Source organism: Stenella coeruleoalba (assembly GCF_951394435.1).
Source record: "Stenella coeruleoalba genome assembly, chromosome: 13".
Lineage (NCBI taxonomy): Eukaryota > Metazoa > Chordata > Mammalia > Artiodactyla > Delphinidae > Stenella > Stenella coeruleoalba.
This window is the reverse complement of record NC_137159.1, coordinates 32593790-32620167: the sequence shown is the minus strand read 5'-3', so window position 1 is coordinate 32620167 and position 26378 is coordinate 32593790. Positions and strand designations below refer to the sequence as shown.

The window sequence follows — 26378 nt, the reverse complement described above, 5'->3', positions numbered from 1 at the left end:
GGTGGTCATGGAAACCCACCCATTCTAGCTCTGGGATTGTGCGGAAAGGCAGAGAGAAAGAATCAGGAGGGATAGAGGGAGAGTGTTGTGATTGCCCATCTTTGGGTCTTGGTGTGGACAGTGGCAAGACTCAGATAAATTGAAGGGAGAGTGGCTTTTCCAGTTTCTCCTCCAGTTTCTGGAGGAGACTCCTGTGTAGAGGCTCCATGCCAATATGGGGGAACCAAAGCGTCCAAGAGAGCTGCTGGGCATGGCCAAGACAACAGTAGCTCTAGTTCAGACACCAAGTCTCTCTTGGTTCCATGCTAAGAGCTAGGGGGCTTGTCATCACGCCTGCCATTGGTAGGAGCAGGTTGCCCCACAGCAGATATTGAGGGTGGGAGACCAACTGGCTATGAGACTGTGTGGAAGACCTGGAGGAGACTTTCAGGTCTACAGCCAAGCGATGGCCAAAGGTAGACCTGAGCAGCATGAGACTGCAGAGAAAAGACCATGTATGCAGTAGATGTATGTCAGTAGTAGATGCCAGTAGAAAGCCCTTGGACAGTCCCAGTCAACTATGCATGCTTCAGCAGCCATAAGACCAGATGACAGGAGAACAGATGTCACATGACTTCTTCTGGTGCAAAATCATGTGAATCCCTCTGTCCCCAAGAATCCTTTACCATTTTGAATGACAGTAGGGTAGAAAGCAATGGAAATACAAGGTAATGAGCATTTTTCTCAAAAGTCTGAAATTTAATAATACTTTCTGTTATTGGATTGGTCTAAGGTTTAAACAATGGATTGGATAGTAAATCTTTCCCCTTCTGAAACTCAGAGGTAGGGGTTTGCGAGGAACACAGTTATATCAGCCAAATCAGGGGTCCCCAACCCCTGGGCCACAGATCGGTACTGGTCCGCAGACTGTTAGGACCCAGGCTGCACAGCAGGACGTGAGCGGCGGGTGAGTGAGCGAAGCTTCATCTGCCGCTCCCCATCGCTCCCCATCGCTCAGATTACCCCCTGAACCATCACTCGCATTACCACCTGAACCATTCCCCCCATAGAAGAAGGTTGGGGGCCACTGAGCTAAATAAAGGAAAAACACCATTCTAGGTGTATATAAGTTGTGTAAAACCTGTGGCAGTATTCAGGATAATTACATTTCTATGTTTCATTGTTTGGGTTGGATTTCCATTTCATTTTTCAAATAAAATTTCCAATATTTTACAAATGTGTATGAGATTGTGTGCTTAAGCCACAGCTGAATAAAAACAAAATATGTGTGAGTATGTGTTTCCTCAGTTGACTTTTCTTACGTTCAGTCTGCTTCGTTCCTGTATATTGCCGGTTTGGCTCCTGAGGGCTTTTGGGGTTTATAATTTCTGTATATAAAGAAATCAAATGACTCTCCAGGAGCTACTTGACTCTGAAAGGAATTCAAAGGGCGGAGAGTGAAGAAAACCCACACACTAAATTCAGACATTGAAAGGTTCTTTTAGTAATTCCCTAAAAAGTGGACACAAATCCAATTAAAATACACAGAAGTAGGCTTGTGAAGAATGGGTTTGCCTGGTTCCATAGGGCTTTGGGGGAAGGTTAAACATGATACCGTTCCTTAAAAAAGTAAGCCTGATGTTAAGTTAAGGGGTCCGCCCTCTTCTTTCCTTTCATCCTTCCTTTTTCCATTCTTTCATTCAACACATGTGTGCCTGGCCAGTGCTGGGCACTGGAGATATTATGGGGAGTAAGACAGGCATGTTGGTACCCCATGATACTTAGACATTTGGGAATGAGACAAAGAGAAAGCAAATAGAGACATACATAAAGTAAGTGCAAGGTGTATGTAGTAGGTCCTCCTCGTGAAGGCAACAGTACGTTGAAATGAGAACTAATGGGCGTTTGGGTGGGAACCCGCTGAGGACATCATGGGCCTGGAAAGCTTTGCTAGGGAATGATACTTGAGCGGAGACTTGAAAATAAGTGATCAATTTGACGGACACAGTTTGTTCAGGACTTTCTTGGTTTTAAAGCTAAAAGTCCTGCATCCCTGGAATCCCTTTAGACCTGGGCAAACCAGGATGGCTGCTCCCCCTGCTTGAAGGATGAGAAAGAGCCAGCTTTACAAAGAGTAGGAAACAAGCACTCCGGGAAGAAGGAATCACAAGTACAAAGACTCTGCTGTGGGAAAGAGCTTGGCATAGTCAGGGAAGAGTCAGTGCAGGGAGGAAGCTCAAGGAACAAGCTGAGGGGGAAGAGACAGCCAGGGACCAGGTCACCAAGCAGAGGCTCTCGTAAAGAGTACTGATTTAGAGGGCTTCCCTGGTGGCGCAGTGGTTGAGAGTCCGCCTGCCGATGCAGGGGACGCGGGTTCGTGCCCCGGTCCGGGAAGATCCCATGCCGCGGAGCGGCTGAGCCCGTGAGCCATGGCCGCTGAGCCTGCGCGTCCGGAGCCTGTACTCCGCAATGGGAGAGGCCACAACGGTGAGAGGCCCGCGTACCGCAAAGAAAAAAAAAAAAAAAAAAAAGAGTACTGATTTATTTGAGGTACAATGGGAAAATAGATACTGACAGGTTTTACTCAGGGAGTGATATGATTTGATACATTAATAAATCACTTTGGCTGCTCTATGAATAGAAGGGGTCAAATTTAGAAGCAAAGTTGGGATGATATGACAGTAGCCCAGGTGAGCAGTGAAGTTGAAGAGAAGGGGACAAATGTGCGATGTATGGAGGCAGAATGGATAGAATTTGCTGTGGGATGTCTCACGGGGTTCTGGCTTGAGCATCTGGTACCTGATTTACTGCTCAAGGGAAAATTGGAGGAAGAAGAGGTATTTTCGGCCTAAATCTCTACCCCATATATTGACTAGCTATATATGTCATAGACCATAGATTTTAGAACATGTGGTTCCTTATAAAGGGCCCTCATTCCAGCATTTCAAATATGCTTTTTACCTAAGTAGGAAGTTTAGAGGCACGTGAAGGAGTTCTCGTCCCTGAGTTTCTGGTATAACCCAGTTAACATTTGTTTTTGGAGAAAAACACTGACTAAGACAGATGATCTGCCGAGCAGAGCCAGAGAGGTAAGCGTAGAGACAGCTAGAAGGAAAAGAGTATTCAACATTTCTGTTTGTGGTGTGGACCTCGCCACAGCTATGTTATTCCTAGACCCATAAATCCTGCCCACCATTATAGCTTGAGAGTTAAAAAAAAGAATAAAAGATTTAAAAATTACTGTGGACACAAGAGAAAACATTTAAAAAGAAAAACATGTGAGCAGAAATTTAAGTTAAAAGAATTTAAAAAAAAAGAACTATAAATAAGAGGTCTGAGCCCAGAATGAATCAGAAAATTAAAGTAATATACTTGGCTGAAATTTTTAAAAAATAAAAAGGAAAGATGAAATTGGACATAACTAAAAGTGAAGCACAGATTAAGGATAAAAATTAGGGCTAAATAAAAAAGAATATAAACAGGATAAAATATACACTATAAAGTCAAAAATAGACACAGTAAAAGGTAAAAATTCTAGATCCCAAGATTTAAAAGGGTAAAATCATGACAAAGCTAAAATAAGTTAAATGATAAATACAGAGAACGAAAATAAAAAGGTGACAAAAGACCAAAGGAAGACGTATACAGTATAAAATCGAAATGTTAAAACCTGTTAAAATCTAACTCCAAGTCCCCAAGTATTTGTGGAATGAAGGTCTGGAAAAGTAAGTTCCCGTTACTTAAAAAAAAAAACCAACAAAGATGACAAGTGACATGAGTTACTCAGAGTGACCGACCTCTGGGCTGAAGTTAATCCCGTGGGCTGGGGTCTCCAGCAGAGCATCTAGAAGGTCAAGATGGCCTGAATTGCCAGGGTCTGTGATTCCTCAAGTGCCTCTAGTGCCAGCAGCTATTGGTCAACAGCAAGTAATCAGCCTGAAGTGTCACTACGAACTAGTGTTAGTAATATTTGTATTGCCCTAACTCTGCTCCTATTTATTACTGCACAGAAGTGTGTAATATAGAAAATACCAGAAGGACAATATTCCTTGAGTATCAGTGAATTGTTAATGACTTTGCAACTTCAGCTACAAAAGAGATATACTGGAGGTTGAGATTGGCGGGAAAGACAGCTCAGTCACTTGGAAGTTTTTTTTGTTTTGTTTTTCGGGGGACAGTTTTTCTCTCTCCTCTTTATGAAACACTCAGCCAACTAAGGTGAAGTTAAAAAAAACAAAAAACAAAAACAAAGTATCCTCCTGGGACACAGAATAGTCAAAACAATCTTTAAAAAGAACAAAGTTGGAGGACTCACACTTCCTGATTTCAATGCTTAGTACAAAGTTACAATAATCAAGATAAAGCATAAGGATAGATAGATCAGTGGAGAAGAATTGAAAGTCCAGAAATGAACCCATTCTTTTATGGTCATCTGATTTTCAACAAGGATGCCAAGACCACTCAATGGGGAAGAAAGAGTTTTTTTAACAAATGGCACCCAGACGACCAGAGAGTGAGGTGCAAAAGAATGAAGTCCCCTAATTCATACTATACAGTTGCCTTGAACAACGAAAGGGTTAGGGGTGCCCCCTCTCCGCACAGCCCAAAATCCACACAAAACTTTATAGTCTGTCCTCTGTATTCCACATCCATGGAGTTGACCAACTTGGATCATGCATTTCTATAGTGCATATTTAGTAAAAAAATTTGAGTGTAAGTGGAGCCTTGCCGTTCAAGCCCATGTTGTTCAAGGGTCAACTGTATCAAGAAATTAACTCGAAATGAAATGTCCAGAATAGGCAAAGCTATAGAGACAGAAAGTAAATTCGTAGTGGTTGAGGCAGAGTAGGAAGTTTGGGGAGATGGGACATGCCTGCTAACCCTCATAGCAGCTCCATGAGGTGGACACTTTTGTAATTTTCATTTTATAGATGGAAATCAGAAGTATACACAAATTGCCCACATAGTTAATAGGGGACAGTTGCAGGAATGAAATACCTTCAAGGGTTGTTGGGAGGATACCTTCTCCATAGTAAGCACACACCTTAGGGTAGCTATAAATATCTATGCATTAAACTTGAGTGGTGACTTTTGTATCACAAATACACTGTGCTTTAAGCAAGGTCAGGAAAGTAGTCATATTGAGTCAAAACTAAGTCATATTGAGACGAAATTCTGCATCATACTTGGGCACATTTGCTTTCCCTTTTGAGATGTGGATATTGTATACATAATAAAGTGTGTAATTCAGGAGATGAATTTCAGAACTTACATATGATAGGTGTGTTTTCAAATGAAATGGACTCTTGCATGTGAATTTTGATCGCCTTGCTCAGCCCCTCAAGGTCCCTGGCTCACTCTATCTGCCCGAGTAAGTTTCAAAGGGAAAGAATCAAACATGATTCTAGAAGTGTTTTGACCTCTGGGTGAATTCCTTTTATAGTCTTTTCATATATGAGAGCGGAATTTATTCACAATGTTAGTAAAATGGTGAGAAATTTCTTTACACCTAAAGGCTGTTAAACCATGAATGTTTAATTCTAAGCTCTTAGAGCCAACAACCTCAGAGCTTGCATTCATTACTTCAGTATAATATACTCACTACTACAGCTCAACCTCAAAGAGCTACAGAATCAGTGGAGGCACTGAACTGGAGATTTGGAGAACAAACCCATGGAAAATGAAATAATACCCCTATGGAAAAACATCTACATGGAATAATGACTTGGACATTTTTTTTTGACCAAAAAAAAAAGTTGGATTCAAATGTTCTTAATTGTGCCTTTCTAGATTAAGGTAGAAACCCTTTGGATGGTCAGGCCAGGAGTGGAGGATGGTCTAGGATGAGAATTCTCTTCATTGGAGTGTTATGTTTCCTGACATCTTAACTTTCTAGCTGTAGAATCTGTTTGTCATTTTTGGATCGACAAATGTTCTCTTCCAGGAAAGACTCCACTCCACGCTCAGTCCATCCCTCTCACCTGGGATGGGCAGGACTAGTTTTAATTCTGTCATTTGCAACTAAAAGCGTTTGGACAAATTCTGATGTCCGAAATTTTCCATTCAGCAAACAGGGTTGAAATGAGCTCTTTGCTCTCTGACTCAAGTTCTTTGTCTGTCTAGGTTTCAATAGAAACATTGCTCCCTCTGCTGGCAGCCGGTTAGCATTGACCAGCTCTCAAGGATTGTGCGGCAGAAACAGTTTGAGTCAGACCTAGGGTCAGGGTGTCTCTCCTCCATGTAAAGGCTGTTTGATACTATTCAAGTTACTTTGTTTTTATGAGCCTTGATTTTTGCATCTTTAAAATAGTAATGTTAAAAAGACTACCTTTCAAGACTGTTTTATGGGTAAATGGCCACATAAAAGGTACTTAATAAATGAAAGGTATAAGACACTTTTGGAGAAGAAAGCCAGCTTGTTCAGCAAGTTTTTCAAAGTTGTAACATATGATCTTCAATACTGTTGGTTTTCTGGATCTGAGAAAACATACATGTGTCATGTCAACCTAAGAAGCTATCCTCATAGTGTATAGAATATTAACATAACATGTGTAAAGTTCTTAAAAATTCTCAAGTGAGAAATGCATAACTTAAATTATAGATGCCCCAAAGTCCTTTAATAAAATACAGTATGCATTCCTAATGAGAGTATTAGATGAAATAGAAATTAATGGATATTCCCCCAACATGATTATACATATTATATATGTATGACATATATATATATATATATATATATATATATGATAAGAGAGAGAACGTTATGATGGAGAAATACTGGAAGCATTCCTACTGAGGTAAGGAACAATGCAGAGATGTTCACTGTTTAACAACATACTGGATGCATTAGTCAGTGTACTCATTAAAGGGAAAAAATATATATAAATATCAGAAAAAAAGGAAAATTCCATTTGCAAGTGATATAATAATACATCTGGAAAACCCAATACTGATATAAACAAAAGAATTCAGTAAGTTAGCAGGCTACAAAACTAACGTACAAAAATTAATAGTGTATGTGCGTTTGTGTGTGTGTGTTTGTAATGGTAACCAATTAGAAGATAAAATAAGAGAAAATCCCATTTACAATAACAGCATAAAAGATAAAAATACTTGAAAAATAAACTTAAAAAGAAATGTCTAGGAAAAAATGTAAAACATTCCTGAAAGACAAATTCCTTGGTCTTGGATAAGATAACTTGACATCAAAAAGATGTAACTTACCCTTAATTTAACACTACTTCCATAAAATTCCAACAAGTATTTTTCTAGAAACTAGACAAATTGATTCTAAATTTGCATGGAAAAATGAACACACATATATAGGAAAATCTGTGGGAAAAAAGGGTCAGTGAGGAGAGATAACCCTGTTAAATACAAATACACTATAAATCCTCTATAACTAAAACAATATGGCATGAATAGATGGATAGATCAGGAACATAACTGAAAATTCAGAAATAGAACCAAGTAAACTTTATTAATGAGTAGAGTGGCATCTCAAATCACTGGGTTAAAGACAGATTTTATAAAAATGCTGTTAGGACAACTGCACAGCTATTTGAAAAAAAAATTTGGGATCCACAAGATACTTCATATTTCATACTTCAAATGACAAAATGAGCCAAAAATGCACTAGGAAAAAACCCCAAGTTAATTTATTCATAGTCTTGCTGTGGGGAGAAACTTTTAAAATATACTCATCATCCAGATGCAATAGCAGAAAGAATCAACAAAATTGACTGTGTTAATAGAAAGAAGTTTTCTGGAAAAAGCACTATAAGCAAAATCAAAAGACAAGTGACAAACTGGGAGAAATATAGCCGCAGCATATACCACAGATAAAGAGCTAACTTTCCCTATTTACAAAGCACTCAGAAGTCGAGAAAAGCAAAGATTCAGACACACCAAAAATATAAGCACCTTTAAACATATGAACTTTGTTTTGACAAGAGAAATGCAAATCGAATCTACAGTGAGAAAGTTCTTTCAGCTTTACTGTATGTTTGAAAAAGTTCATAATAAATCATTGCAAAAAGCTACATGAAGATATCATTTCCTACTAACAGATTGCGAGCGTTCAAAAGCTTGAAATCATACTTCTGTGATCAACGGAGTGAAATTTGGATCTGAGCTGGGGGTATTAGATGATATATTATTGTATGAAAGTTAAATTTCTTGGGTGTGATTATGGGGCTGTGATTTTGTAGGAGTGTGTATGTGTGTGTCCTGAGGAAAAACGTACTGTAGTATTTATGGGTAAAACATGAGGCCTGAAAACCTGCTTTCAAATACTTCAGCTCAGTGGAAGGGGTATGTATTTTTATCATAGACCAGTTCTATATCAGGGACATTTGGCAATGTGTGGAGACAGTTTTGTGTCACTACTTGGGAAGGGGTACTCCAGGCATCTAATGAGTAGAGGCCAGAGATGCTGTTAAACATCCTACAAAGTACAGGACAGCCCCTTAAAGAACCCATAATGTCAATAGTGCCAAGGTTTTGAAACCTGGTATAGATAAAACAGATGTGGCTAAAGTGAACGACTGGATAATCTAGGTGATTGTACCATTATCTTATTCTTTCAACTCTCTGTATGTTTGAATTTTTTCAACAAAACATTTAGGGAAAAGGTAAATTTCATAAATATATAATAAAAGAAGTCTAGGAGAGAAAAAAGAAGCTGAACTGATTAAAACAATAGGCCACACGTGGAAAAACAATGGTAAAAATTCTTTTATTATTATTATTCTTATGAGAACAAAGAAAAGACAGAAAATTCTGCCTAATCTACTTATTGGAAACAAAACCCACAAGACATCACATTAAGTTGAGAAAATTTCAAATGTGATTTTTAGAAAACTTCTTTTATGAGTTTATGTAAATATTTTCTCCCAGGCTTTCACTGATGATCAAATATATAATTTTGTCCTATTAAAACTAAATCAAAACAAGCAGATCGGGAAACCAGCAGTCGGTTTCTTCTCTACATGGCTCAGAAGACCCATAGCTGAAAAACAGGCCTTAGAAAATGGATATTAAAAAAATTTCCCTTGACAAGTTAATGTTTATGGTAACACAGCATAATTGGTGTGGTTTGCAAACCTCTAGTTTTATCTTATTTTACCATCCATTCTGCCTGACTGTCAGGGACTAGGGAGGTGTTGGAAAAATGCGAAATGGGTTTATTAAAAAAGTGGGTTTATTTATAGTAGGGCTGAATACAAAAATGCTGAGCTTTAATCAGACCTGACTTGCATCCTTCATTTGTACTATGACTTTCTTTGGTCTCGTTTCAGTCTCTGTCGTTCTTAATCTTTCTTCCTTTTCCCGAATTGTTTTATTGTGTAGAGTAATAATAGAATGAGTTGATTTTTTGGTAACACTTTGCACTGTACTTTCCACTCCCAGTGAGTCTTATTTCTCTGCTGCTCTCCACCTGTGAAGGCAGGCCTCCAGAGCTTTGTGGGGAGAGTGGATTTGGCTAAGAACAAAGGAGTCAGAGCTGCTTTGAATTTCAAAAGACTAAAAGAAAAAAAAAAAGCACAGAGGAAACAAAGGTTTTCTTAGTCAGGCTTTCAATGCAAAGACCCAGGCACTTGAGAAGCGTGTTCTGAATTCCAAAAGATTCACTTTAAATAAATCTAGAACAGGGTTTACTAAGTGAACTACCATAAAATGGGAAGGATGCAAGATACAACTAAAGTTCAGCATTCCCACTCAAAAAGCAATTGAGATGTTTGCCAGTTGGTGGAAAGAAGAAAATCAGAGAAGACTAAAGGATGTCTATATGGGGCGCCTCTGAGAGTCCTGCTCATACATTCCCTGAGAGTGGAACCCCCAATCCCCGACATGTTTGAGGGATTTCACGGCAGAACATTCTATATTCCTCCAAAAACCTGGGAGAACTCCTGTGTCCTATAACAGCATGAGGCAGCAGCAGGGGAGTGGAAAGGGGCATGCTGCGGGTCCGTAGGCAGAGTGGGCCTGAGGAGAGGCTGGGTTACCTTACAGGGTCATGGCTTCGTCAGCAACCATTTTGTGTTCATTGAGGGGTGTGGAGTTGGGAGGGGGGACGGGACATGCTGTGAAACCTAACCTTGCCTATTAAACGTTCTCCAGTCATTTCCAGGTTAACTCAGGCTCAGCACCTCACTCCGTCTTTCAGGGTTAGGGTTGCCAGGGAAAAAACAGATGCCTAGTTAAATTTGGATTTCAGATAAAAAAATGAACAATTTATGTTCTAGTGTAAGTATATCCTATTCAGTAGAGTAAAATGATTTGTTGTTTATCTAAAATAAAAATTTAACTGGGCACCTTGTGTTTTTATTTGCTAAATCTGGCAATCCTATTCGGAGTTCCTCTTTCCTTTTTCCTTTCTCCTTCCCCTTTCCTGGCATCCAGGCAGAGCAGGAAGCTTGAGTAACAGCGTCAAGGGCAAAGCCTGTGGTTGCCCTGCGAGCCAAGTGAGGCCTTCACTTCTAACAGCCTCCTGAAAGGCCTCTTTCCTTGGGGGCAGTAGCTTTTCCTCACACTGTATCCTTTGTCCCTGTAATTTGCAGCCTCTTCTCTGGGAGTGATCAGGGCTCAGGGCATGGGTGTCCTCCCACTGCTGCCTTTGGCCCACTGCAAATCTTACTGCACTGATGGTGCTGTAACAACTCTGTGGCATTCTCTATTTGGCTCCTGGTTTCGGTTGTCAATCCCAGGGTTCTACTTTGGGGTCCTTTTGCCTTATTTTTCAGCTACTTCTATAGCCCTCTCATAGAGCATGGGATCCTTTTCAATGGTCTCCTGCATGTCCCAATGAGCTGAGGAAACTTGAGGGTTACTTCTCTCTCTCCATTGCTTCTGGAAGTCCAATTATAAATATACTAAAGTTTTGTATTCTGACTCATAATCTCTAAATCCTTTTTTTAAAAAATAATTTTTCTCTCTGTGCTTTGGCTCAAAACATTTTTCTATTGTTCTATTTCTCAGTTCACAAATGTCTTTTTTCTGCAGTGTTCTAATCTGCCATTGAACCAACATACTGAGTTTTCCTGTCTGCTGTTATAATTTTTAGTTCTAGAACTTCCATTTAGTTCTTTTTTATTCTAGAATTTTCTGGTAAAATTCTTCATTGTTATCTCTTTTCTTCCATTTACTTGGACTTATTACATATAGTTATTGTGAAGTCCTTGTTGGCAAACTCCACTAATTCCCTTTGACTTGGGTCCTTTCTCTTGACTTTCCATCATTTAATTCTGTCTTTTAGTATGCCTGGTAACTTTTTATTGTATGTAGACATTGTATATTATAACCTATAGAGGCTCCAAGTGATATTATCTTCCTCTAAAGAGGAAGTGTCTTCTGCTAGGCCCAGGGGTTTGCTCATCTTCATCAAATTAGATTTAGCTGAATTGAGGCTGCAGACTTTTTTGTGGAGCCCTCCAGGGGTTTAAACTGAGAACCTGGATGCTCACCTGGGCCCCTCTGTCGGGTGGACCCCAACTCTAATTCGTTTCCTTGGCAGTGTGAGACCGTGTGAAAACTCTGCTCTGTTTCTCAGAGGCTCTCTGCTTAGCTTCTTAACCTCCAATTCTGCAGAGCTTCAGAGTTTGGCAAATGTCTTAAGACTTAGCTCTCCGCCTCTCCCTTCTGGTTGAGCCTTCAAGTCTCCAATTTTGTCTCTTCAGTCCTCTTGAGACCACCCACAGCTCTGCTAGATTCCCTGCCTCCTCTGCCAAGGTCCTCTACCTTAACAAAGGCCAGATTCTCAGTTTTTTTGCATCACACCTGGAATTGCCAAATGTTTTCAGGGAAAAGAAAACTGCAAAATATCAACTTACCTCTCCAGGTCCATCCTTCTCCAGAATCTTGGTCCCTCTAGCTCTGGTTGCTTTGGCAACTCTCCATTACCTTTCTGTTGATGTTTTCTGTCTTTTCTACTTATTTGAGGCAGTAGCATTGCTCTTATATATCATTATTATATTTTGTGTGTTTTTTCTATCAATTGCTGACAGAGGTGTGATAAAATGTCCTACTGTGATTATGGATTCTTCTACTTGTTCTTGTAGTTAATTTTTATTTCTATATTTTCATGCTGTATTATTAAATTCATACAAATAGAAAAGACAATCTTCATGGTGAATTGTGTTTTTTATAATTGTATAGTTTTGTGAAAAATACTCCAGTTATATACTTTTCCTTAAAGTTTAATTTGTCTGATATTAGATACATCAACTTTTTTCTTTTGTCAGTGTTTGCATAGCATATAGTTTTCCATCCTTCTACTTAACACTTTTTTATATCCTTAAGTTTTGATGTGTCTCTTGTAAAATGAATGTAGTTGAAAACAAGTCCCCCTAAAACTGAGTTCCTCTGCTGAGTTTATGATTAACCTCTCTATACAAAACTTTACTCCCTTTCTTGTCCCACACCTGTTCCCCTCAAGATTGAGGAGTACCAAAGAAAAGGGGAATGAAACTGAGCAGGACACTTTGGGGCCCTCCTGGGTACAAAAGCCCTTCTGTGTCCCCTGTTTCTTGTTTGTAGAAAAAAACTTTAGTCTCCTAGGTCTTCCCGGAGTTCTAAACAGCAGGCACAGGCAGTTACTAATTAGGGAAGTGAGGGAATGCAGAAACAAAGGAAAAGCAGTTAAACAAGAAAAGCAATGACAATAATTCAGCAATAAAACAGAGTCCTAGTTCCTTCTCAAAGGATATGATAGATATCATAATCTATCAGATATTATAGATATCTAGATACCTACAAAATCTGATAGATATGGATATTTTTAAGTTGTTCTTCAGGAACTAAGGCTCCCCTCCCTCACTCAGGTGGAGGATGGTACTCCAGACTGGTTGGAACCAGAAAGTTGATGATTAAGATTTCTGAAAACCACCCTGTTACCCCACCACAAACGAATCTGAAGAAATTCATGCATCCTGAAACCCTCAACCCCAAATGTTGCCTTTAAAAGTGCTTCTCAGAAAGCCATCAGGGAGTTTGGGTCTTTTGAGCATGAGCTGCCTGTACTCCTTGCTTGGCACCTGAAATAAATGCTGTATTTTCTTTCACCACAACCTGGTGTCAGTAAATTGGCTTTGCTGTGCATCAGGCAAGCAGACCCAACTTCAGTTTGGTAACACAGTTAAAAAAAAAATCCAGTCTAATACCTTTGTCTTTCCATTGCAGATTTTATTATTGCCTTATACTTGGCATTCATTGAGATTTGTCCACATATTTACCACTTTTCTTGCTTTCTATTCGTTCCTGTATTCCAACCAGATTAAATCTGGGAACATATTCTTTTTACCTTTTCAATATATACTTTAGTTCAAGTCCATTCATGAAGAACTCTCCCAGTTTTTGTTTTCCTGAGCATGTCTTTGCTTCACTTTTCTTCTTGAAAAGTATTTCCTCTGGGTACGGAATTCTCAGTTGGTACTTTTCTTCTTTGGAAAGCTTTTTGAAGATAACAACCTTTTGTTCTTGTTAAGAAGAAATCATTCAATTATTGTTCATCCAATGGTAGTTTGTCCTTTTTCTTTGACTGCTTTCATTTTTCCCTTTGTCCTTACTTTTCAGCATATTTAGCTTAAGAGGGGGTATATATTTTATTTAGCATGTTTGCAGACTGTATGGCTTCTTGAATCTGTGACTTAAGGTCTTTCAAAAATTTGGGGAAGTTCTTAGCTGTCATTGCTTCAAAATTGCTTCTACCTCATTCTATCTCTCCTTGTCTTTTTGAACTCTAATTACACAGGTATAGAGCTTCTCACTTCATTATAAATGTTTTTCCACTATTCTCTTTTCTGTATTTTTCATCCTTTCTTTCTTTTTGCCTCATTCTGGATATTTTCTTTGTACTTATCTTCAGATTCATTAACACTTTCTCCTCTCTTAGCTGTGCTTAATCTGCTGTTAAATCCATCTATTGCTTTCTTAGCATGTCATTTTACTTTTTACTTGTATAATTCCCATTTGGCTCTTCTTATTATTTTTATTTCTCTGATGAAATTCTCAACTTGCTTTTTATGTCATTGGTTACCTCAAGCTTTGTTATTTTGGAGACTGCATCTGATAATTCCAACTGTGGGTCTTTTCCATTGTGTTTTTCTCTTTGATTTTATTCATTGTAATGTCTCCTCGTGTGTGTGTGTGTGTGTGTGTGTGTGTGTGTGTGTGTGTGTGTGTGTATGCACATCAGGCACTGATTTTTTAAAATGCTTATAGAGATAATATAAAGCCTAAAATGTTGATATGTTTCTCCAGGGAGGACTTTTTTTTTTTTTTTTGCTTCTGCCAGGTGTCTAGGGCATTATTCTTCTGGGATCCTCTCATTGCAGTTTCAGAGGTTGAGATGTTTTGAAGGTGCATGGTTTTCCTGTGAGGTACTATGTACCTCCAGGTCACTTCCATTCCTAGGATGCTGTCCTTCTGGGTCCCAAACCACAAGAAGGTAGATTACTAAGGAGAGGGGTTACTGGTTCCCTTTCTCTTAGTGAATCCTGGATTCGCTCATTGTCCTCGTGGCCTTGCAGGCTTTCAAAATCTACTTAATCTCTCAGCTGCTCCTGCAGAAACTGGCAAATGCTTCATGGCAAGATTAACCTCACTTATTGACTTACCTCTTTGGTTCTCTTTCTTTCCCCAGAAACTGGTCCAATATTTCTTTTCTATCTTATTAGCTCTGGGATGCCTTCAAATAGATTAATTTCCCCCCCAGGTTTTCGAGTTGTCCTGAGTAGGATATCTTGTCAGAATTATCTGTTCTGCCAATAGTAGAAATGCAAGTTCTATATATTTAATATTAATTTCCCATAGATTCTCTTTATACTTGTAATGGGAGATGCTTCACGTTAGTCTTAGTCCGTCATGTTGTCTCAACATAAGAACAAAGTGCTGAATTTATAAAAGACACTTTACTCTAGTGGTTAAAAGCTTGTTCTCTGAAATCAGAGATTTGTGTTTAAATAGTAGGTTTTCATTTTCTTTTTATACTTATGTTTTAGATTATCTGGCAAAGAACTTGGTGATGATTTCCTATGCTGTTTAAAAATCTAATTAATTGTGAAGATGAAATTATAAAGTATTTAGCATAGGGCAGCCATGGGGGAATAATCTAGAAACACGTTGTTGAAAAAAGAAATCTTAGCTCCAGGGAAAAAATAACACTTTAAATAGAGAGATTTGGTGATTATCATCTCAAGCAAATGATCAGATTACCCTCTCACATTGTAAAGTGATCGGACATTATGTGCTTCTTAATGTAGTACAATAAGTATATTACATCACCTATGTAGTCCAATTGCTGAATGTGTTTTACCTGAATCAGATCATAAAGGGAGAATAAGACAAATCAATTACAGAACATTCTATAAGATAACCAGTCTGAATTCTTAAAAAAAATCAAAAACAAAAAACAAGTCAATATCCTGGAAAAAAAAATCAAAGGGCAGGGAGATGCTTCTGGTTAAAAGAGATTAAAGGAACATAAAAAATGCTATGCATATGTAAACCTTGTCTGGATCTTGAATTGGGGAAAAAAAATCTATAAAAGATATTTTTGGAACCATTGGGTAAATTTAAATAGGGATTGTAAATTAGATGATATTATTGAATTAATATAAAAAAATAGATGTGCTGGGCTTCCCTGGTGGCACAGTGGTTGAGAGTCCGCCTGCCGATGCCGGGGACATGGGTTCGTGCCCCGGTCTGGGAGGATCCCACATGCCGCGGAGCAGCTGGTCCCAGGAGCCATGGCCGCTGAGCCTGAGCGTCTGGAGCCTGTGCTCCGCAACAGGAGAGGCCACAGCAGTGAGAGGCCCGCGTACTGAAAAAAAAAAAAAAAAAAAAAATGTGCTAATGAAATTGTACTTAGGAAACTGTACTTATTCTTAGGAGATGCATGCTGAAGTATTTAGGAGTGAAGTATCATGTCTGCAACTTATTTTCAAATGTTTCAGCAAAAATAAATAGTAAATGTGGAAACGTTAACAACTGGTATATCTAGGTGAAGATATACATGTAAGAGTTTTTTGATGTATCTGTGGGGAGGAAGGTGATCTCCACGTCTTACTCTTCCACTATCTTGAAGCTCCTCCCATGTAAGAGTTTTTTTGTCATGTATTATTACTTTTCTGGGGGTTTGAAATTTTTCAAAATAAAAAGTTGAAGGAACATTCTTGGCTCTTTCATTTGAGTTACTTGTTCTCAGATTAGTTTTTATTTGTTCAAAATAAAAATTTAATGAGCACCTACTATGTATTATTCTTACAGGTGCTGAGGAGTGGGGTTGAACTAGACAGATAAGATCATTCTCTAATTTTCAGTTCCTTCATGCATAAAATGGATATAGAGTTAGAGTACCCCCCACCTAAGCACAATGCTTGGGGCAGAGTAGGCATTCAATAAATGTTGGCTATTGTAATTAATCAACTGTGTCCATTGTTGACCTAATTTCATCCATTTGATGGTTTTGTTCTTTCAACTCTACTTTAAATAAAAATGTGTGATCTTCCATCTTATATATTCTTCCCAAGCCATTTCCTAGTGTTAATACTCATCTTACTTTTGTTAATATTATTAGGGCACTGGAAGTTTGGGAGAGAAGATATCATGTAAAGTCAAAGCAAAGATGAAATTAAACTGGTTAGGGGTATATTTTTCAAATTAGGCTTCTATACATGACTATTCTAAGGTCTAAAGTTTATATTCCCATAGATTTTATTAATGATTATCCTGGTTTAAGATTGGGTTATAAACTAGAAGCAACTAAGGAAAGGTTTCTAAAAACAAACAAACAAACAAAGAAACTAGGTCTTGAGCTGATCAAACATTATACAACATTGGAAATTCTTTAATCCTCTATCCCCAATAACCTTAACTCTTTTTACAAACTGTGCATATGTAACATGTTATTTATCTCTGAGTGAAAGCACTCCTTCCTTTCATTCTACTCCACACACACATGTCCTCAGATGCCAATGGCTTGGTCTGATAAATGTACAATTCATTCTAAGCCCATTCTGTAAATCTGTCATTAAGTTCCAAAACTTTCCTTTCAGTGTAGACTGTGATCATAGTTTATAACTTAATTATACATAGAATTATTTTAGTGATATAATACTAAAACAAAAACCAAACTAAAGAGTATTCATATAACAAAATAATACTTAAGACTGATTGGGGTGACCCAATAATTAAAAATAAGTGAAACTTTTGGGTGAAGCTTATTTGCAAGTGTTTATTCAAAGAATTTAAAAAAAATATTTCAACTTTTCCTATTTTTCTCTTACAGCTTTTGAGAAAACAAGAATAATTCTTCATATATTAGCATTAATATTAAGCATCCCATATATCTTATAGGTTGTACATTGCATTTCAATACAATCTTATCCACTAACAATGTTAAATTATTTTTATTTTACATTCTGGGTAGGATTAAAATAAATAATATAGAAATACTTTAACAAATCTTTATGGAACTATGTTCCAGGTTTGGGAACACAAAAATAAATAAATGGACCCTGCTATTAAGAAGCTCACAGCCTAAAAGGGGAGACAGACAAATAAAACAGACAATTTAATGTAGTATGCAGCTTTGAGAACGGTATGTGCAAAGAACTAGGGGAACCTTAAGAGGGTCACTTAATCCAGAATGGTAGAAGTTTGAGATGGTTTCCAGGTCGGGATGACATATTTTACAAAAGAATTTGCCAAGAAAAGAAGTAATGGTGGGTGAGAAGAAGAACATTCCTATAGCAGGGATGACTGAATAGTCCTAGGGACTGGACTGCCTGATCTTCAAGGCCCCTTCCAACCCCAAGAAGACAGTAGGAGACAATCAGTCATCATCTACTTGATCCAACAAAGGGAATTTGTATAGAGTGGGGCACCTTCCTGATATTTGCCTATTCGTGGAATACCGATTTCCTGGACTCATTTTTTCATGCTATAGAGCACCATTTAAGAAGAAAATCCCATGCTAACTAAAGGTTTTGTAGACACTTTACCTATGGTGCTGATCACAGATTCAGAATGAAGAATCTGGAATAGTGAATATTATATCATCTACTTTTAAGAAAAAGAGAATAAAAGTTAAAGACTCCTATAAAGCTCTAAACTTCAACAAAGTATACAGGTTTCTCGAAAATAATATTTTTCTTTCTCTTCAGTGTGGAGAAAACAGAAAGGAGCCGGTCCTTTGTCTTGGTTATCTACAAGGAGTACACTAGATGGTGCTATAAGGCTGTCAAAAAGAAGGTAAGTTTCACCAAGAAAAATAGTGTGGAGGTTCTGAGGGCCGTTATGTGTGCTGAAAACTTTCCATATATTTTCAGTCCCTGAGAGCAATTCTAGGTTTGTAGGCAAGTAACGGGAGTCTTAATCTCACAAGCTTTAGCCCTCTGGTCAGGTTCATTTTAAATTAAACCACAAGTTTAACACAAAATGGTTTCAGTGTTTGACAATTCAATCTGATTCCACTGAAATGGAAATTTTAAAGTTATTGAAATACAAATTTATTATACATTTAAACATATTGCTATTAATTTCATTTAGGGAGTCTCCCCATGAGTCAAGTTATGTCTACTAATTAATAAATCTCTAGGGCTTCCCTGGTGGCACAGTGGTTGAGAGTCCACCTGCCGTTGCAGAGGACACGGGTTTGTGCCCCGGTCCGGGAAGATCCCACATGCCGCGGAGTGGCTGGGCCCGTGAGCCATGGCCGCTGAGCCTGCGCAACGCTCTCCCGCAACGGGAGAGGCCACAACAGTGAGAGGCCCGCGTATCGCAAAAAAAAAAAAAATCTCTAAGTCAATTTCTTCAAATGGTTTCCTGAATTTTCAAATTATCATTAAGCAGAAAATACCAATCAAACTCTCTTATCATTAAAGTACTGCAACAGAGTAACACAAATACATGAAACAATACATTTTGAAATCACTCTATCAGTATAGTTTTTTTACATAAATAGCATTTCATGATTTTTCCACATTACAATAAAACCAGAAACGTATTTTTAACTAAAGTGCAAAATAAAATCAAAGCTATATTTTTATAATATGTTCTACTTAGTTTTCTTTTAAATGTTAAATAGTAAAAAGGCAAACAAAAAAATGGACGGCTAAAGATATACCTTTTATAAACTGAGTCACTTTAGTTTTAAACTCTCAAAGTTAGGAGATCTGTGTGTGATTCTTCTGCTTATCTTTCCAGTTCTGCTTCTAGAATTTCCCCCCATGTGTCTGCATCCATTGGGTACATGATTTTTTCTGGTAGGCTGATAGGAGAACATATGTTGCTATATCTGCCACTTAGCCATTCATGTTTCACTTTACTCTTCTGGTAATTCCTCAGTAGTATTACCTGAAAGAGGTAAACCACCATTGTTAAAGAAGGTAGTCAGTGGTTGGTGAGTGAGTTTGTTTGAAACTAGAGAAGCTGATTGAGAGGGCTGAAAAGATTATTTACATCGATATACACATATACTAATAAGTGTGTGTGTGTGTACAGAACAGAGTGACTCACAGAGTCTCCCGGGGGTTTTGGATAAGGTAGAGTGAAATGAAGTAGCTATTGTGGTTAACAGAGGTAAATGCCCCCAAAATGTAAAAAGATGGATGGGAGATAGTGTGGTTTGCAGGAAAAGAATAATAAAATTCAACTTTAACTCCCAAAGCCAACAAACTCTGTATGTCATTCTGGATATGAAATCCTCCCTCTTCCAAGCAGAAGGTAGGCTTGGGCTCAAACTGACCACCATATTGTCAAGAACACTGCAGACTCCATAGGTTAAACTTACCCTCCAGGGATAACCACTCTCTAGATCATCATCTATCTCTCTTTGGCATACAGCTCTCACAGTCAGGCAATGAGGTTTCCACAAGGCATCGCTGTGTCTTATTGTGTGATTCCAGCTCCTGCACGTCACTGAAGCCCTGCACAAACTCCAGATGTCCAGCTGACTGAAAATTTTAAAAGTAACTTCTGGAGGCAGCAGTTCAACAAAGTTATTCTGACGCTCTTTTTTTTCCTTCTCAGCATCCGCAGAGTTCAATTCTAGATCAGAAACCCTTGAACTGTGGTTCCTCTTGGAGTTTTTCTTCATAGCTTGATGTTTTAGTGAATTATCCTCATAAGTAAGCTAAAAGGCAAAAGTTAAAAAGACTCACTCCCTTTAGATCAGACTATAGATCCTACTCTGAGCCAGGTACTTTCTGGGTGTGATTTAATAAACTTTAACTTTCTTGACTTGAGCTTCTCAGTCTGTAAAATGGGGCCAATGATGCTTCTCTGGGGTGTGTTCTTGCAAGCATAAACAGGGATAATGTGTAAAACATCTAGCCCCACATCTGAATTGCATGTGGGAGGCACCCAACACATGTTACTTCCTTTCTTCTTTTTAGACATTTTTGGTAAATGGGTTTGTTTCTAAATATTTGGGTTTTTTTTACTCCCAAAGAACATTATCTTAAAAAAGAGAAGGGATTCTTCACAGTCAGACTATAATTTATTTTTAGCAGTAGAAACAAATATTGTGAGAACACATTCGATTCCAAGTACTGATTGAAAATACTTTTGAAAAGTATTCGATTCTATTTAACTCATTAATATTTGTCTGTGGGAACCAATGCCTTGTCATTAAATTCTTCATCTACAGTTTGTGACTTAATCATAAACTTGATCAACTTTTAGTAGTTTATATAAGAATTGTTTATCTACTTACATCTAATGGGTAGGTGCTCACATTTGACACAAATACTAACTGAAATAGACAAGAAGTTGAGGTCTGGGTTATACTGACAAAATTTCAAATATTCAATAAGAGTAGTGTTTTAGAAATGGTTTTTATTTATTTACTCTTGGCTGTGTTGGGTCTTCGTTTCTATGCGAGGGTTTTCTCTAGTTGCAGCGAGCGGGGGCCACTCTTCATCGCGGTGCGTGGGCCTCTCACTGTCGCGGCCTCTCTTGTTGCGGAGCACAGGCTCCAGACGCGCAGGCTCAGTAGTTGTGACTCACAGGCCCAGTTGCTCCGCGGCATGTGGGATCTTCCCAGGCCAGGGCTCAAACCCGTGTCCCCTGCATTGGCAGGCAGATTCGCAACCACTGCGCCACCAGGGAAGCCCCTAGAAATGGCTTTTTGAAGCTACACTACATGCATAGTCAATTATGAATTAAGATAACAGTCACTGAGGCCATCAAGCAACAGTGACTAACAACTATAAACAATGTTTATAACTCATCGGGGTATAGCACGTGACTAAAAATTTAAAGTCCAGTTTCAGCTAATTTACCTAAGGTGCATGGTGCAGGCTTCTGAAATCAGTTGAAAGCATGGAGCTATTCTGGCTTATAAAGACAGTTCATATTTACTTAAAATCATAATTACTTAAAATTATTCCATTTTGCACTTCCTTTTATAATGAGGGGTGGCATCACAGGAGAGGTTTCAGATACAGCTAAATACTTCTTCTAGCTCAGCTAATGACAAATTCCCCTTTCCAGATGTGCTACTCACCTATATGTTTCTATACTTGCCAAGACCACAGACGCTCCCATTCATTTGGTGGTTTATGATCCAAATTAGCTCTGGTGGTTAGGATTTTAATGTCTGAGTTCAGCAGAGGACTTCCTCTTGAGAGTCTGGGTAAGTAAGAAAGCAAACTGGTAAAAACAAGTTCATGAGTCAAGTTTTTGTCACCCCCATCCTCCTGCCCCATTAATATAAACCAAAGCCAAACTACTCTATCTCATATTAGGAAAAAGTTATTGTGCATTTAAATGCACATTTGTTACTTCTCCCAAGATCTCACTGGGGATAAAATGCGTCCTGCCTTTACAGTTATACCACAGGAGGCAGATGAAAGCTTTTGAATTTAACAGATGGGGGTGCCTTGGTGAGGTTCCTAAAATCCCACTAGGCATTTTTCTTCTTTTAAGTCCAGTTTTGCCTGGATGCCTAGAAACCTATCCTCTTCTGCCCCTTCTTCTTTCTGAACCAAACTTTGCTGAATTACCTCTCTAGTTAGGTGACAGATCGCCCCTCTTTCGGGTGTCACACGGAGGGAGGGATCGGAAGGCAGCGCAGACGCCCGGCTCTCGGGGAGCCCTCACCCCCTGCGGACCCCGCAGGTCGGAAGGAATGACCCCACGTGCTTTCTGAGCCACCCTCCTGGCGTGTCCCGCCCAGACTGCATTTGCCGGAGTCCAAACCATACGGGGCACTGACAAGTAAACAATAACAACCGTCAGCACCAAATGTCACCGCAGCTCCGGCCGGCTAAGCGGACGCTTGTGCTAGCGCCAGGGCCGCGCCCCCAAGCACGCCCGCCCAAAGTCAGCCGGAAGCGAAGACCCTCCTACCTACCGGGCCTTGGCGACCTCTTCTTCAAGGATTTAAACCTTCCGGACTTCGAACCCTGCCCCTTCAAGTCCCTCACGTCCAGCCCACTCTAGCCCCGCCTTGCTGACTAGTATTTCGCACAGGCGCAGAGAGGAGCGCGCATTGCCTCTTGGGATTGGTAGTTTTCCCAGGGCGTCTCAGCTCGGCAAGCGAGGAGAAGTGGAGGCGCCACGGACTACAAGGACCGGTGTCCTCCGAGACAGGTGGGCGGTGAGAAGGGCTGGGGGGGTTTAACCGGGGCTTTTAAACAATAGTTTGGAGGCGGCGTGAAGGGGGAAATCCCTGAGCTAGTCACTGGTCTGAGTGGAGGGGCGGGACTCCGTACCCGCGCTGGGGCCCCAGCTCCGCGCGGCCTGGTCACACTCAGGGGCAGTCTTTGCTCCACCTCCCCCTGTGTTTTCCGGGGGCCTGCGTAGGCCCGGCGCCCGTCCATGGAAGGCGGAAACGGCTGCGGGGTCCGGCTCCTCGCGAAGGGGTCTAATCCTCGCGGCCATGTCCCGGGTCTTCGAGCTGCAGCCGCAGGACGGCGGCCCCCGGGTGGCCCTGGCGCCGGGGGAGACGGTGGTCGGCCGCGGGCCGCTGCTGGGAGTAAGTGTGGCGGAGGCTCGGCGGCCCCGGAGAGCCGCGAGATCCTGGCCGGCTCTTGAGGCCCTACTCGGGGTCCTGCGCCTATTCCCCACGGCGCCGGCCTGGCCTATGTGTATTTTAGAAGTTTGGGGGCAGCACGTTTTTCAGTCAACTTGACTTGGGTTATCATCATTATAATCTTACCCGGGGGTCGGCAAACTGTGGCTCTGGCTCCAAATCCAGCGTGCTTTTGTTTGGACCCACATACTAAGAATGATTCTCAAATTTTAAACTGTAAAACGTAAACAAAAAATCCATGTTAAGCTTTTCAGGGAGAATAATTGCTCTGAGGGTTGGGGATATTGCCTCTTGGCTTGGTAAGCCACAGTGTTTACAGTAGTTTCTGGCCCTTTACAGAAAAGGCTTGCCAACCTCTGATATTAGCTTTTCTAGAATAATTTCTTTTAAGCTTTGGCTCCTTTGGTGGTACTGTGTCGGCTTTACTTTTATTGTAGTAGCCTTTTTCAGCAACAGTGGCTCACCCTTCTGTAGTGTGTAGTATTCCAGGCATTGATCTAAGGACTTTACCTATACCAACTTCTTAATCCTTTCCAAACCTTATGAATTAGGTGCTCTTATTATCTTCATTGTTCAGATGAGAAAATTGAGCTATGGATTGGTTATTTAAAGGGCACACACAGCTTTTGGACGCAGAGTGCCGTTGGGCTACGTATTCTTCCTCTGGGATGTTTAGGAGTTAGAAAACTTGCCTGTACCATTCTGGAATTTTGTAGATCTCATCCTAAATACATATATATTGTTTTCTCAACATTCAGCGTGTCTTGTTTAGCGCCTGCTTTGCGCAGCATGTCGTGCAGACCCTAGCACTGCGGGGCACACAGGGATGAATGGGTCCTTGCCCTCCAGTTTTCTCTTGGACTGTCCCGACACACCTGTGTCAGTGAGCCAATACCAGGGAGTAAGGAGTGTTGTCTGTTACCCTGGTTAACCTCCAGTGTCTAAATAGAACCATAGGTATTAGCCTTAGGACTCCTCTCCAAGCAGGAAAAGGAGTGGTGGTTCAAGGTGGTGATGGGGAAGTCAGTTCTAAAGGGGTGTGAGTGTATGTGTGCGTACATATATGTGTATGTGGTAAGATTTTTGAGAAAGTTCCAAGTTCACTTGCTGGTTTGTTTGTAGGGTTTTTTGTTTTTACTTAAATGTTTGTTATTTTTCTTCAAAGTTTATTAACCTATACAAACGTTTGGTGGAACTGTCTGGAGGTTTCCTCCCTCCCTTCCTCCCTTCTTTCCGTCCTTCCTTTCTTCCTTCCTTCCCCTTTTCGTCCCTCCTCCCCTCCCTCCCCCTATTTTTCTCTCTCTCTCACTTTATCTCAGTTAGAAACAGAGTATGTGCTTCATCTAGAAATGTTATGTCTGATTACTAATGAGTTTTAATTTCCTTAACATACTGTATCACTAACACCGAGTGCTGAGGATTCGGTTAAATGAAGGATGAATTTTAGGCCTCTGTTTTATAAACTTGACATCGGGTCACAGACCGATTCATTATTTGTAGCTTGATCTTTGTGTTATAGGCTTGCTAATGCGAGAGGAGCCTATTCGGTTTCTCTCTTTTTTTTTTTTTTTTTTTTTTTTTTTTGCTGTACGCGGGGCCTTTCACTGTTGCGGCCTCTCCCGTTGCGGAGCACAGGCTCCGGACGCGTAGGCCCAGCGGCCATGGCTCACGGGCCCAGCCGCGGACCGGGGCACGAACCCGTGTTCCCTGTGTCGGCAGGCGGACTCTCAACCACTGCGCCACCAGGGAAGCCCGGTTTCTCTTTTTAAAAATGGTAAGGAATAGAAAGTCAATTATCTGGTCAGGATTTAGCTTTTCCTTTTTGAATAGTCATTCAGTGATGAGATTTAAGTTGCCAAGGCAGGTTATTAGAAGTGGTTACGAACGATACTAGATGTGTGGAAGGAAAACCTTGAAAAACAAATTACCTTGTGGTTCTCAAGATTTTGGAGCTGACAGACAGGTGTTTCTTCTCTGCAGTGGTTTAAACTCCACCTGAGGGCTGCTGTTTCAAACAACAGCAATTCCAGTGAGTTGGTTGGTTTGTTTTGTTTGTAGTGTGTGAGAGAGCAGACTTAGTAAACTCAGGGAGTTTACTGTAAATTCATATCTATCTGAAGTGATTAGTAATAATCAGGATGATTTTTGAACTCTCTTAACTAGCCATGTTTTTTGGAGACAAGTTTCACGAACCTTCATGGCCACAACCTTTAGGTTTATAATTCCAATGTGTAAAGCATTCTTTGTGGTAAAACAGTTTGACCGTGGGAATGCCTTCGTATCTTTACAGTGGCAGGAAAACCCTTATAGAGAACACTTGTAGACAACAGAGCACAGTGAAATTTCATTTTCTTGTTCCCTTTGCTTTAGTGTAAGTCATCAGGGAACCCAAGGTCTTTATTTAACTAAGTTGTAATTCTGTTTCCTGATCACCATTTAAAAGGTTTTACAGCAGGATGAATCTCCAGGGAGTTTTCCTAGGTGAAAACAAACAATTCCAAAGGTCACATATTGTATGATTTAATTTACATACTGTTATTGAAATGACAAAATTATAAAGATGGGGACCAGCTTAGTGGTTCACAGGGCTTAACGAAGAGGTGAGGGGAGCAGGAGGGAATTGGGTATGCCTGTAAAACAACAATGAGGGATTTGTTTTGTGTCTTGACTGTGTCAATATCGATATCTGGTTGTGATACTGTACTGTAGTTTTGCAAGATGTTACTGCTGGGGGAAACAGTAAACAGTACAAGAGATCTTTCTGTAATGTAGCTTTTAACCATGAATCTACAACTATCTTAAGTAAAAAAATTAGTTAAAAAAAAGATTTTACAGCATCTCAAACAACAGAATACCATTAGGCCCAATTATTTGCTTTATGGTTTTTCTTGAATTAAATCCGATTTTGCTCTTAAATGAAAACTGCTCTTTCTGATTTCAAAGTTTCCTTATTCTGTTTTGATAGCAGGGATTATAGGACCCATTCCTTTATGATCTATTTTCTTCCAAGGAAATAGGACAGCACCTGGTATCTAGTGCGATTTCCTAAAGGCAGATGTGATTGAAGCTACTGCTCTAATTAAAAAGAGAAAGGGCCCCCAGGTGGGGATGGAGTTAGTCCTGGGCTCTAGTGCAGACTCTTCACCAGGCATCAGTTCACCACTTCTAAGACTGTTGTAAGTGTCCCACAAAGTTTATACAAAGTAAGCACTCCCAGGCCTGGCAACTCTGCACTCTTCCTACTTGTTGCCAGACTTCACCTGCTGCGGCTGTCTGGTCTGACAAGGTTTGTCCCTAGGGACGTGCCAAGCACTCCTAGCTTTGCCCTGCCCTCAGTTATCAAGCCTAGTACAATTCCTGA

General features: G+C 39.9%; 2 protein-coding genes across 5 annotated transcripts in view; one reads left to right on the top strand and one right to left on the bottom strand.

Moving 5' to 3' along the window:
- Positions 1-17323: 17323 nt before the first annotated feature.
- On the bottom strand, positions 17324-22569 carry FBXO48 (F-box protein 48). 2 transcript variants are annotated; one of them, XM_079940605.1, is made up of 4 exons: positions 22337-22569; positions 21488-21612; positions 19772-20113; positions 17324-19335 (listed from the first exon to the last, which is right to left on the bottom strand). In XM_079940605.1, exons 3-4 carry the CDS (start codon positions 20075-20077, stop codon positions 19174-19176), a joined length of 468 nt encoding a protein of 155 aa, XP_079796731.1. In that variant the 5' UTR covers positions 20078-20113; positions 21488-21612; positions 22337-22569; the 3' UTR covers positions 17324-19173. The 2 variants fall into 2 exon arrangements, 1 of the variants encoding a protein (XP_079796731.1); XR_013831002.1 differs by lacking the exon at positions 19772-20113 and having other exon boundaries at positions 19200-19335.
- A 21-nt stretch (positions 22570-22590) lies between these two features.
- APLF (aprataxin and PNKP like factor) overlaps positions 22591-26378 on the top strand; it is an 85241-nt gene continuing 81453 nt past the window's right edge. For all 3 annotated transcript variants that reach the window (XR_013831000.1, XR_013831001.1, XM_079940604.1), the window contains exon 1: positions 22591-22960. Coding sequence is in view for 1 of the 3 variants with exons in the window: in XM_079940604.1 (XP_079796730.1) it covers positions 22865-22960 (96 nt within the window). In the remaining 2 variants the exon portion in view is untranslated. The remainder of the gene's footprint in view (positions 22961-26378) is intronic.